General features: G+C 41.5%; 1 protein-coding gene across 2 annotated transcripts in view; it reads left to right on the top strand.

Annotated features, from left to right (window-relative positions):
* The window catches only part of ITGA9 (integrin subunit alpha 9), a 226,264-nt gene that overhangs the window by 34,499 nt on the left and 178,685 nt on the right, over positions 1 to 13,080 (top strand). For both annotated transcript variants that reach the window (XM_082045318.1, XM_082045319.1), the window contains exons 9-14: positions 1,144 to 1,281; positions 3,462 to 3,567; positions 4,960 to 5,054; positions 7,998 to 8,088; positions 8,625 to 8,670; positions 11,201 to 11,355. In XM_082045318.1, coding sequence (XP_081901444.1) covers positions 1,144 to 1,281; positions 3,462 to 3,567; positions 4,960 to 5,054; positions 7,998 to 8,088; positions 8,625 to 8,670; positions 11,201 to 11,355 — 631 coding nt within the window. The remainder of the gene's footprint in view (positions 1 to 1,143; positions 1,282 to 3,461; positions 3,568 to 4,959; positions 5,055 to 7,997; positions 8,089 to 8,624; positions 8,671 to 11,200; positions 11,356 to 13,080) is intronic.

Below are 13,080 nucleotides of genomic sequence, written 5' to 3'. Positions count from 1 at the left end.
CCTAGTGTGCCCAGTAGCTCTGGCTTGTGCATCTAAACTTACCAGGCATGGAAGGCTGTGAATCAGAGATCCCCAATGAGGAACGTAAAAGCATGTGAGAAATGTGATTCGTTCTTTTTAACCTAACCAATTATTTCTGTAACCTCAGTTTTTCCTACTATGTAAAAAGCTCTCAATTTCAAATAAGAAGTGGTATATTTTAATTTTTCCTTTGGAAGCTGATTTTAATTTTGAGGCGGTGGTTTGTAGTTGGTCTCAAAGGGTATGCTTTGTGGTACCTTAGCAGAAGTGGATAAAATAAGCGTGGAATACCATTCTTGCTTTTGGCTTCCTTTTTGTGTTTAAATGTGATTTGAAATGCGTAATGTGGTGCCAGGATATGTTAACCCATATAAAAAATCATGTAAATAAATCAATATATTAAATTTAAGCAATTCAGTTTTATCAAGCAATGTTACCTGGAGATTGAAAGTGCCTTAGGTTTTTTGCTTAGCAACTGAAAAGCTTTTATTGAAGGTCTCACCAGCCTGTACGTGAGAGGAAAGACTATGATCAAAACCCACAACCAGTATTGGTATTTGAAGGTGACTGATATAAATAGACACAAATGGAGCAGGGGAAGGTAGTTCACAGTCAAAAGATAATTTTAGATGCCTCTTTTTGTGGATACCCTATCCTTTGCCTATTTTTCTTTTTTCTTTATTTCTTTAAGGTATCCCCAGAAGATCTGTGGTACCCAACATCAGGTCTCTTTAGGAACTCTGGCACTGGGCATGAGTAGTCAGTAGCCAGATCTTGGTTTTGGAAACTTATTTCACGGCTTCCTGGTTTTAAGCATTTGACAAGTGAAAGCTAGTCTAAGAAACCTCTTTAAGTGTCTCACTTAAGCATGTCCCAGAGTATAAATTTTATTCTGTTACTAAAACGTCCAAGCTGATGCAGTGTTACAGTTAAGTGTTTAATTCGTGCCAGAATTATCCTCTAAGCTTTCTCTGTTGGAGTGCTTGTGAGTGATAAAGCAGCAAGTCATCATTTGAAATAATTTAAAAAAAAAAACCACAACAACAAACCGAACACCTAAATGACTTCCTCCTGTGTGTGGGCAGATACTGAATGCTTTGTTGTGACTCGGCTTGGTTACAGATGGGCTCTTACTTTGGCTCCTCCTTATGTGCAGTTGATCTGAACTCTGACGGGTTGTCAGACCTGCTGGTCGGAGCACCTATGTTTTCTGAGATCAGAGATGAAGGTCAAGTCACTGTCTATATCAACAGAGGAAATGTGAGTATCTACAGGAGATGACTTGGTAAGGGATGAGGGTGTGGGTCTGGGCATGGTAACGCTAATGTCTTTCCAGTACTGCATGTTGAAACCCCCATGTCTCAAATAGTGGGGCTCCAGATGTCTCTAGCAGGGCATGAAGTCACGGAAAACTCATCTGGTATCATGGTTTCCCAGACACCAGCTCACATTCATCACAGAGCTGTGAATCTTTTGAGGAGGTCTGGGAAAGTGCCTGGTTTTATGTTGAAACTTGGTGGTATTTGTGGTTTTACATCAATTTGATGCCAAAACCAAGTAAGAGTCAGCAGCTTTGACTGAGTTTCCTTTGTATTTTGGGTGGTCACAAGGACCTACAAATGTCTGGGGATTTAGGAGAGCTTGTGAAGAGAAACCAGAAATTAAATTCTTGTTACCTTTATGTTGTGCCCCATATATAGACTTAAGGGAAGTTCTTATCAGCTTGTACTGTCAAATTTTGCATGACCCAACAACCATCTTGGAAAAGTCTGAACTTTCTTGCACAGGCAAAACAAGATCATTCTTATGTTGTATTTATAGGACAACAATTTTTTTTTTACAAATTATTAAAGATTTAATGTTCAGGCCTCAAAACGCTGTCTCAAAGGAGGGGTTGTTATGGACTAAAATGAAATTGGTTTGCTTCATCAGTATTTTGTGAACGTTAATATATGACGTTTGTTTATGTTAGACTTAATATTCACTGTAAGTACTATAGGCAGCATTTGGGACAATTCAGAAATGCTTTTGGTGTCATTTTATTTTCTGTTATTGCTCCTCCCTTAAATGGCTTTACTTTTCAGTTTGATCAAAAGGTTGTCCCACTTGTATTGCAGTGTTGCTGCTGGGTCCTCAGGATAGGGTCCAGAACACCAAGCTGGTAATAGCCAACAAAGTTGGCTAATAGCTCACAGTGAGAAAGTGCATGAGTTATTTTTTTATCTTTTATAAAAAAGTCAAGGAGCTAGCAGGAGTTTTCTTATACTTCTGCAGCAAGAATTGCTTGCAGGAGCAATGGTTTGCAGGATTGTGGGTTTTATTTTGGGGTTTGAACATTTTAAACTGTTTCATTCTACAAACATCATTGCTTAAGAGGTCGTTGCAGAGGATCAGAGAAAACTGCATTATAATACAAACAGCATAGTGATGCTAGATTTAACACGCTTATATTTTCCCCACTCCTGTGAGGACTGCAAAGAAATGAGTTGCACACACAGGCCTGCCTCCCTCCTCTCTGTTGTGTTGCAATTTCATTATGTGGGATTTTCTTAAAGTCAGCAACTCCCTGCAGCCAAGAAAAAGATTTTATTACATGTTCCAGAGGGCAGTTTACTCTCATTCACAAAGGAAGCAAAACCAAAACAAAATAGCCCTTGAGGTGGGTATAGAGCTGGATTGCATAACTAAATTTTGTTTTCTTGTGGAAATGTTCCTTTCCCCTTGAGGAAAGTCTGCAAGAAAATAAGGCTTATGTATCTGACCAGAAAGTGGGTGGGCAAGAAATATCAGATCCATATAAGGCTTTTCATGGCATAGGAGTACAAAGCTACTTTATTCTGAACTTTCCTCTGTCTCTTTATTGCATTAAGTCCCTTTCCTTATTCTTCATTTCTGAAGGGTTTATGGGGACTTTGCTTTAATCCTGCTGTCCAATACTTAAAAAGTTTTTCACATCCAGTTGCCTAAATGTTTTTTGCTTAGGGGAAAATTCTCCTTAAATTGCTGGGGTTTAGCTGAATAAGCCTGGACTGCGGATTTCACTGGTCAGGTGTAATCTGCCAGTAGAGCAAACTTTAGGCTGTTAAATTTTAAGCATCTGAAAACCTTCATGAGCTCACCAAGCCCTCTGACTGTGTTTAGTTACATCGCTGAGTTACTATTTAGTTAATTTAGCATTTTATTTAATTTAGCATTTTAGTTATATCACTCATGCGCTTCTCTCCCCTCCACCCCTTAAAACTAAAAGATAGAAGATGGTTAAAACACAAATAAATTAGATTCTTGGTGCCCAGGCAATCTGTGTGCAGTGGGGGCAAGAGTTAGACAGCAGCCCTGCCCCAGGTGCTTCCTGCCGTACATGGGCAGCTCCCGCAGGGAGGGCTCACCTCACCAAGGACTCGCGCCATTTCACTGACCTTGTTTTATTTCCTACTTGCTAGGGAGTGCTGGAAGAGCAGGTCGTCCTGGACGGTGACAGTGCCTACAACGCCCACTTTGGGGAGAGCATGGCTGCCCTTGGCGACATCGATGATGATGGCTTCCCAGGTCAGTGCAATTTCCTCCTGGGACATTTCCCTCATGGCTTTCTTCGCTCCTTCTGGACCCAGCCAGCACCTGGGCTCATGCTAAGGATAAATGTGCTTGCATATGATTTGTCTGCTAAAGCCTTTTGTAGCTGATTGTCCTTGATGTGGGTTTAGTCCATGTTCATGCAGCTTGCACCCCAGTCTCATTAACATTGCTTTGCTTTCCTTGCTGTTGCATTTTTTTTCTTCCCTGTATGGTTTATGAAAGGCTTTAGATACCCGCGCCCCAAACAAAACAGAAACCTATGTCTGACTTCTTTTTTCTTTCCCACTTTCTTATGTCTTCGAGACTTTCCAGTTTTGTTGGCATAATTGCACTTCTTATCTTGAAGTGTAATTATGAAGTAGGTCCTCACTCCTGATAGCATATACTCTATTAATAATTTCCCTCCTTTGCTTTATTCTACCACTTTTGCAGGCTTCTCAGTGTGAGGCCTCATGCTGTGATAGCGATAGGTGAGAGCAAAGGGTTGATGCTGGCATGTTTTCTGCCCTGATTTGTGGCAGCACAGATTAAGGACTTCCAAACAAAGGCCAATTTACCCAGTGTATGGCTGGATTTATTTCTTCCAGGCCACGTAGTACCCCATTAATTCTAACCCAGCCTCGTTGCAGATTGGCCTCACAAATGGTGGGCATTCTCTTCTTCTGCACTTAGACATGCATTTGTGTGTTCTTGCTGCTGATTGTGGGTCAGTTGTGGTGATGCAGAGACTTCACATTGAGTTGAATCAGTCTGTGGGTGTGAAACCATCAGGAAGAGTGTAGTTTTAGCAGCTGTGTAGTCACTCTGTCCTGCTAGGAGAGGAGAATAGGAGGTGGGGCCACTCTTTCTGCAGGAGTTTGCAGTTAAATTGGATCAAATGTCATTTGGAAGTGCACCCTCAGCAGCTTTTTTTCTTTCTGCCTCTCCATTTACTATATCCAGCCTCATTTTGGACCCTTGGATTTTAAAGCAAACTTAATGTAGAGCTACTATACATGTTTTGCCAACGCTGTCTTAGTTCACAAAGCAGATGGTTGGAGATTTTGATATGAAAGGATTCTAAATTAACTTTTTGAGCATGGTTGCTAGTTAATAAACACACATTTTCATAACAAGCACATGTTTCTAATTAGGCACAACATAGCCACATGCATGTGCAAATTTATATATATTTGTGTGGTTTTTTAGGTTTATCTTAACATGAGCTCTTCATTAAATCAATGACATTTCTTCTAGCCAGTTTCACATGAGCTGCTGATCATCACAGGAAGCTCTTTTCCCATGGATAGCTGCCTTCTAAAACCAGGAAAAAGTTGGATTAATGGAATGGATTGTGAAATGTTTATAATCTGTACTGTTTTATAGATGTTGCCATTGGAGCACCTAAGGAGGACAACTACATAGGAGCAGTATACATTTACCATGGGGATGCCAATGGTATTGTACCTCAGTACTCTATGGTATGTGACACTATCTTTTACAATACCCATCTGAAGTCACTTTCCCAGGGCCTGCATAAATAAACTGTACTTAAGGGTCCCTTTATAGGTAGCCTCATCATATCTCTACATCCTTTTCTCAATCCTGCTTTGAAGGTGGCTTCTCCCAAGGTTTGTCCATCTCTGTGCTGTAGGGTAAAAATATGTTGTTCAGGAGATATTTTTCACTGTATTTTGTTACAGTTATCAGCTATAGCTTCCTTCTTGAAGCAAGCAAAGTCTTGGGGGTTGAATGTCAGTTTTTAGAGACAGCACTGCTGCAGAGAAGAAATGAAAACCCTGGAGAGGTTGAGCATACAAAATACAGAGATGCCAGTGGGGAGTTGGGAGGTTACACTTTCTTCCTGAAGAAGCAGGTACTAAGTTTTCTCTTGTGCCTCACAGAAGCCTCTTTACTCATCTTCTTGACCCTCCTGATGTGACAATATATAACAAGGTCGTTGTTGGGTGCCATGTCCCTGACCATTCTTATGAAGTAAAATCTCATCTGGGATAAGCTGTACCATCTTGTGTAGAGATGACACAGTGCAATTGAGCTACTGTAGCCAGGCAGTAGAGAAGATAAATTTATGCTTATTCTGCCCAATGTGTATCCCCTAGTCCCTGTCTAGCACATTTTTTTATTCAGAGGGCCTGAATCTTCACTCCCTCTGTGTGTTTGAAGTTCTGGTTGTTTTGTTTTGTTGCTGGGTGGGATCCTTCACAGTAAATCACTTTAAGCAGAATTAAAGAGTTTAGTGGTTATATTGGAGACTCTTCTAACAGGCCATAGAAGTTTAGTCTTTCTTCCTTTTACCATGTATGTGCCATGTGCTGCTTTTTAGAAAAAAGGAGGTTAAATGTTTCTTTCTGGCTACTTCTAAAATGCACTAATGTGTGGCATGGGGAGGATTCTGCCTGTTTCTTGCTGAGAGCCACTTGTTGGGAGGTTCTTCTCTGGCTGCTGAAAAGCCTGGAGCTTTCCAGCTCTTGCTGAAAAGGATCAGATTTATTTTTTTGTCTTTTGATCATTCATGGGAAAATTTTACATTTTTGAAAGAGGCCAGATCAGCAGGGTGGGAAAGGAGACATCCTGCTTGCGATCTCTCCCTGCCCCTTTGAGCAAGGTCAGCAGACATGGCCCGTGCCTCTCCACTTGTTCAGTGGGACAAAGCCCGGCTCAAGAGAGTCAGGGTACCATGGTCTTGATACCATTCCTATAACTGTCCTGTGTCCTGAGGCAGCTGAGAGGACACCACTTGCGGGCAGTGTCCCTGTGCTGTTTCCCAGTATCTGCTGCAGAGCACTAGACACACCACCAGTTCATCTCCCACATGCAGCCAAAAAGGCTGTGTAACAACTTCAGCCCTTTACCTACTTGCCCTGGATTTGAACCCAGAGGTGAAAGACTTTTTGTATCTTATTACTATACCCCTGAGCCATCTTAATGCCCTGAATTTCCTTCTTTAAATAAGCTGTGAGAGGTGGAGCGGGGGGGCCTGCAGGGTATATGTTTCCACCCTTTTAATTTTGTTAGGTTTTTAACTCCCCTTTTCTTCATTTAAATTGCTGATCAGTGTTGTTCCCTCATGTCCTTTCAGCAGCTTTAGTGGTGGCCATGGGCCGAAGCAGCTTAATTGGCTTTGTGGCCCGCTGTTTTCATTCATGGCACTTAAAAGCAGAGCAGCGTTATACCTCTGCCTGCTAGGACGTAATAGCCTGCAGATGTCCACTGGGATGTTTGCAGGTGGGATTTACCACCCTAACTGGGACCCCCCAAAAATGTGATGCAAGTGTAATGTAGTGAGGAAGCTACCTCCAGTTGTCTTAATCTTATCAGCCTGTGAGTAGGAAAAGGAGATCTGTACACGGCAGAGCGCTGGTTTCCCTTTAAACTGCCTGTCAGGACTGCAGGATATCTTTCTTCCCCTCAACTTGTCTTTTTTTTCCATGAATTTCCTGTTTGACCTTTTGTCCAATATTATGTCCTTTTATGGGAGGGCCAGGAAAACTGGTCACATGTCACAAGCTGTGAAGCATGACCAGCAGCCTCAAAACTGCTTCATGGTTTCCCCTGTAACATCTGTAGTCCTGTGTTGGTTTGAGTTGAGGTCTTGCATTGGTGAACGGGAGCTGGGAGACATCTGATTGCCTTCCTAGAAAATGAGATTTTGATATATTAATTTGTGTCAGACAAAGGTATTTACGATTCAAAAGGTTTAGAGGAAGTTTTGATACTAGTAATTAGAAAAAAGAAGCTATGTTAGAAATGAATTAATCTTTGCATTGAGGAGGCAAAAATGAGATACAGCTTCCAAACTGACACAAAATACTGCATAATAGCTGATGGCAACCAGAATTTCCAAGTGGTATGAAAATTAATCATTTTGACTTTGAGTATGCTGGAAAACTTCGTGAAAAGGAATGGTTGTGGAGGATTTTCTGTTTCAATTAATCATTAATTTCGTTAAGATGCTGCTTAAAACTTTTATTTACAGATATGAAGGTAGTGCAAAAAAAACAAAAAAAAACAAAAAAAAAACCTCTAGGGTGCAGTTAAATTTCCTCCGTCCCCCCTAGAAATCTGTTTGATGTGTTCTTGTGTTTTTTATTTTGCTTGGGTCTGCATGAGGGTTGTAATGCAGGTGTGTTTTTTAATCCAAGTCAACACTGGCCTCCTCCTAGCCCAGAGCAGAAGGGCTTCCTGCAGTCGGCAGCCTTCCTGCTCAGGGCTGCGTGGGTGAAGTATGAGCCTGCAGATGTGCGGCACTCACAGCCCACGGAGAAGAGCCCCCATGACCATGAAAATCAGGCTTGAATGTTTTTTGGGTTTTGTTTTTGGTTTTTTTTGGGGTGTTTTTTTTTGTTTTTTCAGAGGCTTCTTTGTGTTCCTAACTGATTTCACTTGTGTGTTTTCCACTGCAGAAGCTGTCTGGGCAAACAATAAACCCGATGCTGCGGATGTTTGGCCAGTCCATATCAGGGGGAGTTGATATGGATGGCAATGGTTATCCAGGTACGTCCGCTACTCTGGCAGTGAAAGCACCGGGGAAATGCAACAGCAGGCTGAGAAAACAGTGGAGCTGGTTGTTACCAGGTTTCTGGTTCCTGCGTTTGCAGGAGGCTGATGAAGCTGAGCGTCTTCTTCCCCTTTCCCTTGGTTATTTGAAGCTCCTGATAAGAATTTGAGCCAATTGCTTGATTTAGGTGTTTGGGCAGTCATGACGAAGGATTGAGATATAAAGCAGAGGATTTCGGTATCCCACCGAGATTGTAAGTTCCCTGGAAGCTGCTCAGTCACAATGACAGCTTTAAAAAACAATGAAAAAGTAGACAATATAATAATAATAATAAAGCAGTGAAGTAACATTAGAGACCTAATCCTCCAGTTATAATACTTATGACATAATGATATTTGAAGGGACCAACTGGGTGATTTGAGTCCAAAAAATGCCTTTATTTTAGATATGTACTCTGTAATTTACCAACTGATTTGAGAGAACTGAATTCTATGCCTCCTTTGTAACTGTCTCAATGCTACAAAAATTTCAGATATGACCGTTGGAGCCTTTTTGTCAGACCATGTGGTACTTCTGAGGTGAGATCAATGTTTTTTCATCCTCTGTTGTCTTCTTTTGGTGTCTGTTTCCTGTTTATGTATTACATGGTCTAAGTCTTTCACCACTCCAATTGTCTCTTTAGTTTATTGTTGTTAGAAGCAGCAAACTGCATTACTTTTTAAGCAGAACCTTAGATATGGATGGTGTCAAAGACTGCACAATCTAATTCAAACAGTGTAGTGATGGATGACAATACATTGGACTCCCAGGGCTGTGAAGAAAACAGGGTTATAGCTGAAAGGAAATATGTTGCATCTCAATGCCCCTTTAGAAGGGTAGCTCTGAATTTGTGAGAAGGCTTTTTTATTGTTCTTGACATTTGCATAAAGTAAATAAATTATGATTTAAGGGAACGCAGTTGAGCAAAAAGCCAGCTGCATATGATGCCAGGACGTAATTTTGCAACTTATAATGGGACACAGAATGAAATAGGAGTCTTCAGGGAGATAAAATACAGAGATGTTTGCAATGCCCACGGGATTTGGGCTGCTGCTTTGAGTGTTATGAGTTAAGCGCAATTGCCTGTTTCATCTGATGAAGAGAGGTGCGACAGTTTGGTTCACCAGATTATGCAGGTAGGAGCAAGCTTGAGATGCAAAGACCTGAGGGGCAGTTTGAATTATGCCAGTAGCTCTATTGTTACACTTTTTAATATTTAATAGAAAAATCCTGTCAATACATAGATGCCATTAGAAGTCATTGGGGGCTTCTGCATCTTAATGGAAGTTACAGGGATGTGGTGAGACTGGCGAGACAAATGCTGGAGCTGCAGAACGGCCAACCCAGCCTGCTTCCTGTTCAAGGCAGGAAGAACTTAGCTCCATTTCCATTTGAATCAATTGAACAAAACAAAAAGGAAAAGGAAAGGGGGCAAGAAATTCTCTTGATGATCAGTGTGGCAGGTGGTCACGTCTTCTAAAGAGTTTTCCATGCCTTTGTCGTGCATGCAGAGGAAGCCAGTTGCTGCTTCTGTGGAAAGGCATGTCATGGCCCAGCCAGGATCTTGCAGTCCCACATCTCTGAAAACACTAGTTTAAAAACTGTGCGTTTTTCTCCTGCTTTGTTGTTATTTTTGCAGGGGAAGAGGCAATCTGAAAGTCTTGCTGTGATGTTTAAAACAACATACATCGCAACAGCCTGGTGACCTCTGTCCACACATTCAGTCGCTGCCTGTGCGTTTCAGAGGAGTTTAGTGCGTTACCGACGGACTTTGTGGGCAGCCTCATTAATTGGTGCTACTGCCAATTTGGAGCATGTCACTCTTGCTGTTTAGATTTAGATTAGGATAAAGAAATCAGTGTTTCTTTTTTTCTCTCACTCCTCCAGAAGCCTTTGTGAAGTCCTTTGGCCAAAACCAACAAATGTTTTGCCAAGTGATATTAAAGGCTTTGGTGGAAGCTGCGGTGACTTGGGGCAGATCGTTGTCATTATATTGCTCGTGTGTGTGTATGGCCGATTGACAGATGCATTTTTTTTTCTTCCAGTGAATAACCAAGTGAGCTAACGTTAAGGAAAAGTCACACAGTGCATCATGGCTGGATGCTTTTTCTTTTTTGAGGAGAAATATTTTCTAGATCAATTAAAACATTTACTCTTTTATGTTTCCTCAAGCATTTGGAGTGAGTTTTTTTCCAAGGTGTGAAATGATCCTAGGAAGCTCACTCTTTTTCCTTCTTTTTCCCTCTATTACTGTATATGTTTCTAGGGTTAGCATTTATCTTCATGCTCCATCTCAAAAGGCAAACTTGCACTGTTATTTCAGGCTGTGGTGAAAAAGTCTGAGCAGCTGTCTCAGGGATTGATGTGAAGCTTGTTCCAGCCGATATGAATTAGGTGTAACTACAATCCATGCTCTTTTCCTCCCTTCTCCCTCACCTCTAAATTAAGTGGCTTGTGGAGTGAGAGTCCTGAAGTTTACTCACATGGTATGGCCTTGCATGGCTGCTGGGACTACTGTGAGTCTCCTAAGTGAGTCTCCTGTTTTCTGCACATTTCTTTTCTACTGGAGTTGCTTTTGGAAGAACATGTTCACATTGAATATGGACAGAATTGAAACCACAAAGAATAACACTCAGTGAATTTTTGGGCTGAAGTCCTGTGCTGGGAATGGTTCAGGAGACCCTGGCTTTCTGGGCTGCTTTTCCCAACCAAGCTTATGTGTTGTATGAGAGAGGAGACTCACGTGGGCCCTGCGATTGTAGCCAAGGTCTTCTTCAGCCAGGAACAGTCATAGTAATATTATTATTATCTGTTACCAGTTTCCTCAGCTACCTGCCTACAGTCTGTCGCTGAGCACTGAACTTCAAGCTAATGCTATGGTTTTCATTCAGGCACTAGTAGTCCTCGCTATCTAGGTCAAGTACACATTTATCTTACAGTTCAAATGCACTCTCTTATTTTTCATGTCTGCTTTAAATTTTGCAGTTTGCCAAATTTCCCTTATTTTCCTTTGGCTGAGAAACTTCCCTCTGAATGATCACTTAACTCCACTTTTCTGTTGATCTCCAGATCCAGGCCTGTCATTACTGTGGACATCTCCATTTTCCTGCCTGCGTCCATCAATATCACAGCTCCTCAGTGCCATGACGGCTTGCAGCCAGTGAACTGCCTCAATGTCACAGCATGCTTTCGCTTCAGTGGCAAGCGTGTTCCTGGAGAAATAGGTAAGGTACCTGTGCCAGCCCTGGGCAGGCGCACACTAGCAGGCGGACCTGGAGTCGAGGGCTCCCTTTGGAGTCAGTAACAGAGCTTTTATGTGAAATAATTTGTTTTGAGGTGAGCTGGCTTATATAATTCCTGAAAGTTGGAGGCTCCCTGGGGTCTTTCTTAGGCATGTTTTTACCTTCTTTAAAGGCTGACATAATGCAGGGAAATTTTTTCCTCAATGAAAGAAGAGTTTTGGGCTTAAGGCAAGGACAGAGAACACAGAAGGCATTGATGATTTGTAACTTCATATTCTCTGTTTACCTCCTGATAGCACATTTCTGTGTCCATATCCTCTATCAATGTTATCAGAAAGTAGGTGTGATCTGCTTCAGATTAATAATTTTTGAAAGTCTACGAAGACCTCTTGAAACTATTAATCTGAATTCCTACCAGACATGAGCAAATCCTTTTCTGTGCATCAGTTTGTAAAATACCTCAGAAGCAGGGGTGCTGTAGAGAGGGATGGGTCGTTCAGTGTCTGCCTGGAGCAGTGAGGATGGATCCCTACTTAGAAGCTAGGGACATTACTATGAGAGAGGGTTTGAAACAAGGTTTGAAGTAAGGGGAAAAGGAAAGCTTTTGGAAGAGGATGGGGGGAGTGATGTATGTATGTTGTCGTTTCCTAGGGCAATTTTTTATAATGCTTTTGTTACTCTAAATAGCCCAGTATTTTACTGATAGCAAGAATATCTTCCACATTAGTCTCTGTAAAACACATGTTGTTTCTCAGATTAATGGAATTGTGTAAGGTGTATAATCGTGCAAGCCTTTACATCTTGGTTGCATTAAAATACTATTCATGTCTTCTACATCCCAGTGTTTTTGTCTTAGACATTATGTGAAGTGGTGTAGGATAGAGACTGTGTTTCTAAATGCTATAAGGTCTGGATTTATTTAGTTCAGCCCTGATGTTTTACCCTTGCCATATTTTTGGAATGGCAGATGACTTGCAGCATGCTGCTCAGGGAAGATACCTCAGCCTCACAGAATGCTGCATCTCTGCAGTGGGTCTGGTAAGGATCTAGGGGAAGCAGTACCTCCTCATGCTCTGTGCCCCAGCCTTTCTGAGCTGCTCATCAAGAAGGGTGAGAGTTGGGTCTGTGCATCTCAGTAAGCAGGGCCTGCTGCAGTATTTGGATTTTAAATGAGTTGGAGAAGAAAAACGCTACTTGCTGCTTCTCCTGCCATTTGTGTGGAGTGAGAACTACAAGCTGCTTGTTGAAATTGTTTTCTGTAGCTTTTCACTTTGTCACCTGAACAGCTCAAAAAAGTGGAGTTACTAAATTTAAGATATAAGACTCTCAGCAGAGAAAAACATATTTTGATAAAGTATTTTTTGCATTGCCTACTGCTCTGTCAGTTAAGAAAACACTTATCCCCAGGTGCTCCAGGTGTTAATTTCTTTCTGAAAATCACTAAATAGTTTTTCTGAATGTCTAGGTTTTCTTATGTTCCTGGGAGTACTGTTTTACATGTGTCCTTTAATTTCATATTTCTGGACCTGTGGCTAAGAAACGAGATGCCTTTTTTTCCATTCTAAATATCTGTTCCCCTTGTTTGCAAAAGACCAGTCTTTCTGCTTCATCATGTCTTGTAAGAGACAGCTGAATTCCTCTGCATTGTCATACAAACTGTACTTGCGATGATTTATTGTGGTGAAAGCACATGTGCATCTTCTTTGG

This window comes from Streptopelia decaocto (assembly GCF_964273445.1).
Source record: "Streptopelia decaocto genome assembly, chromosome: 2".
Lineage (NCBI taxonomy): Eukaryota > Metazoa > Chordata > Aves > Columbiformes > Columbidae > Streptopelia > Streptopelia decaocto.
Note: the sequence above shows the minus strand (reverse complement) of the source record. Positions and strands in the feature narration are given on the sequence as shown.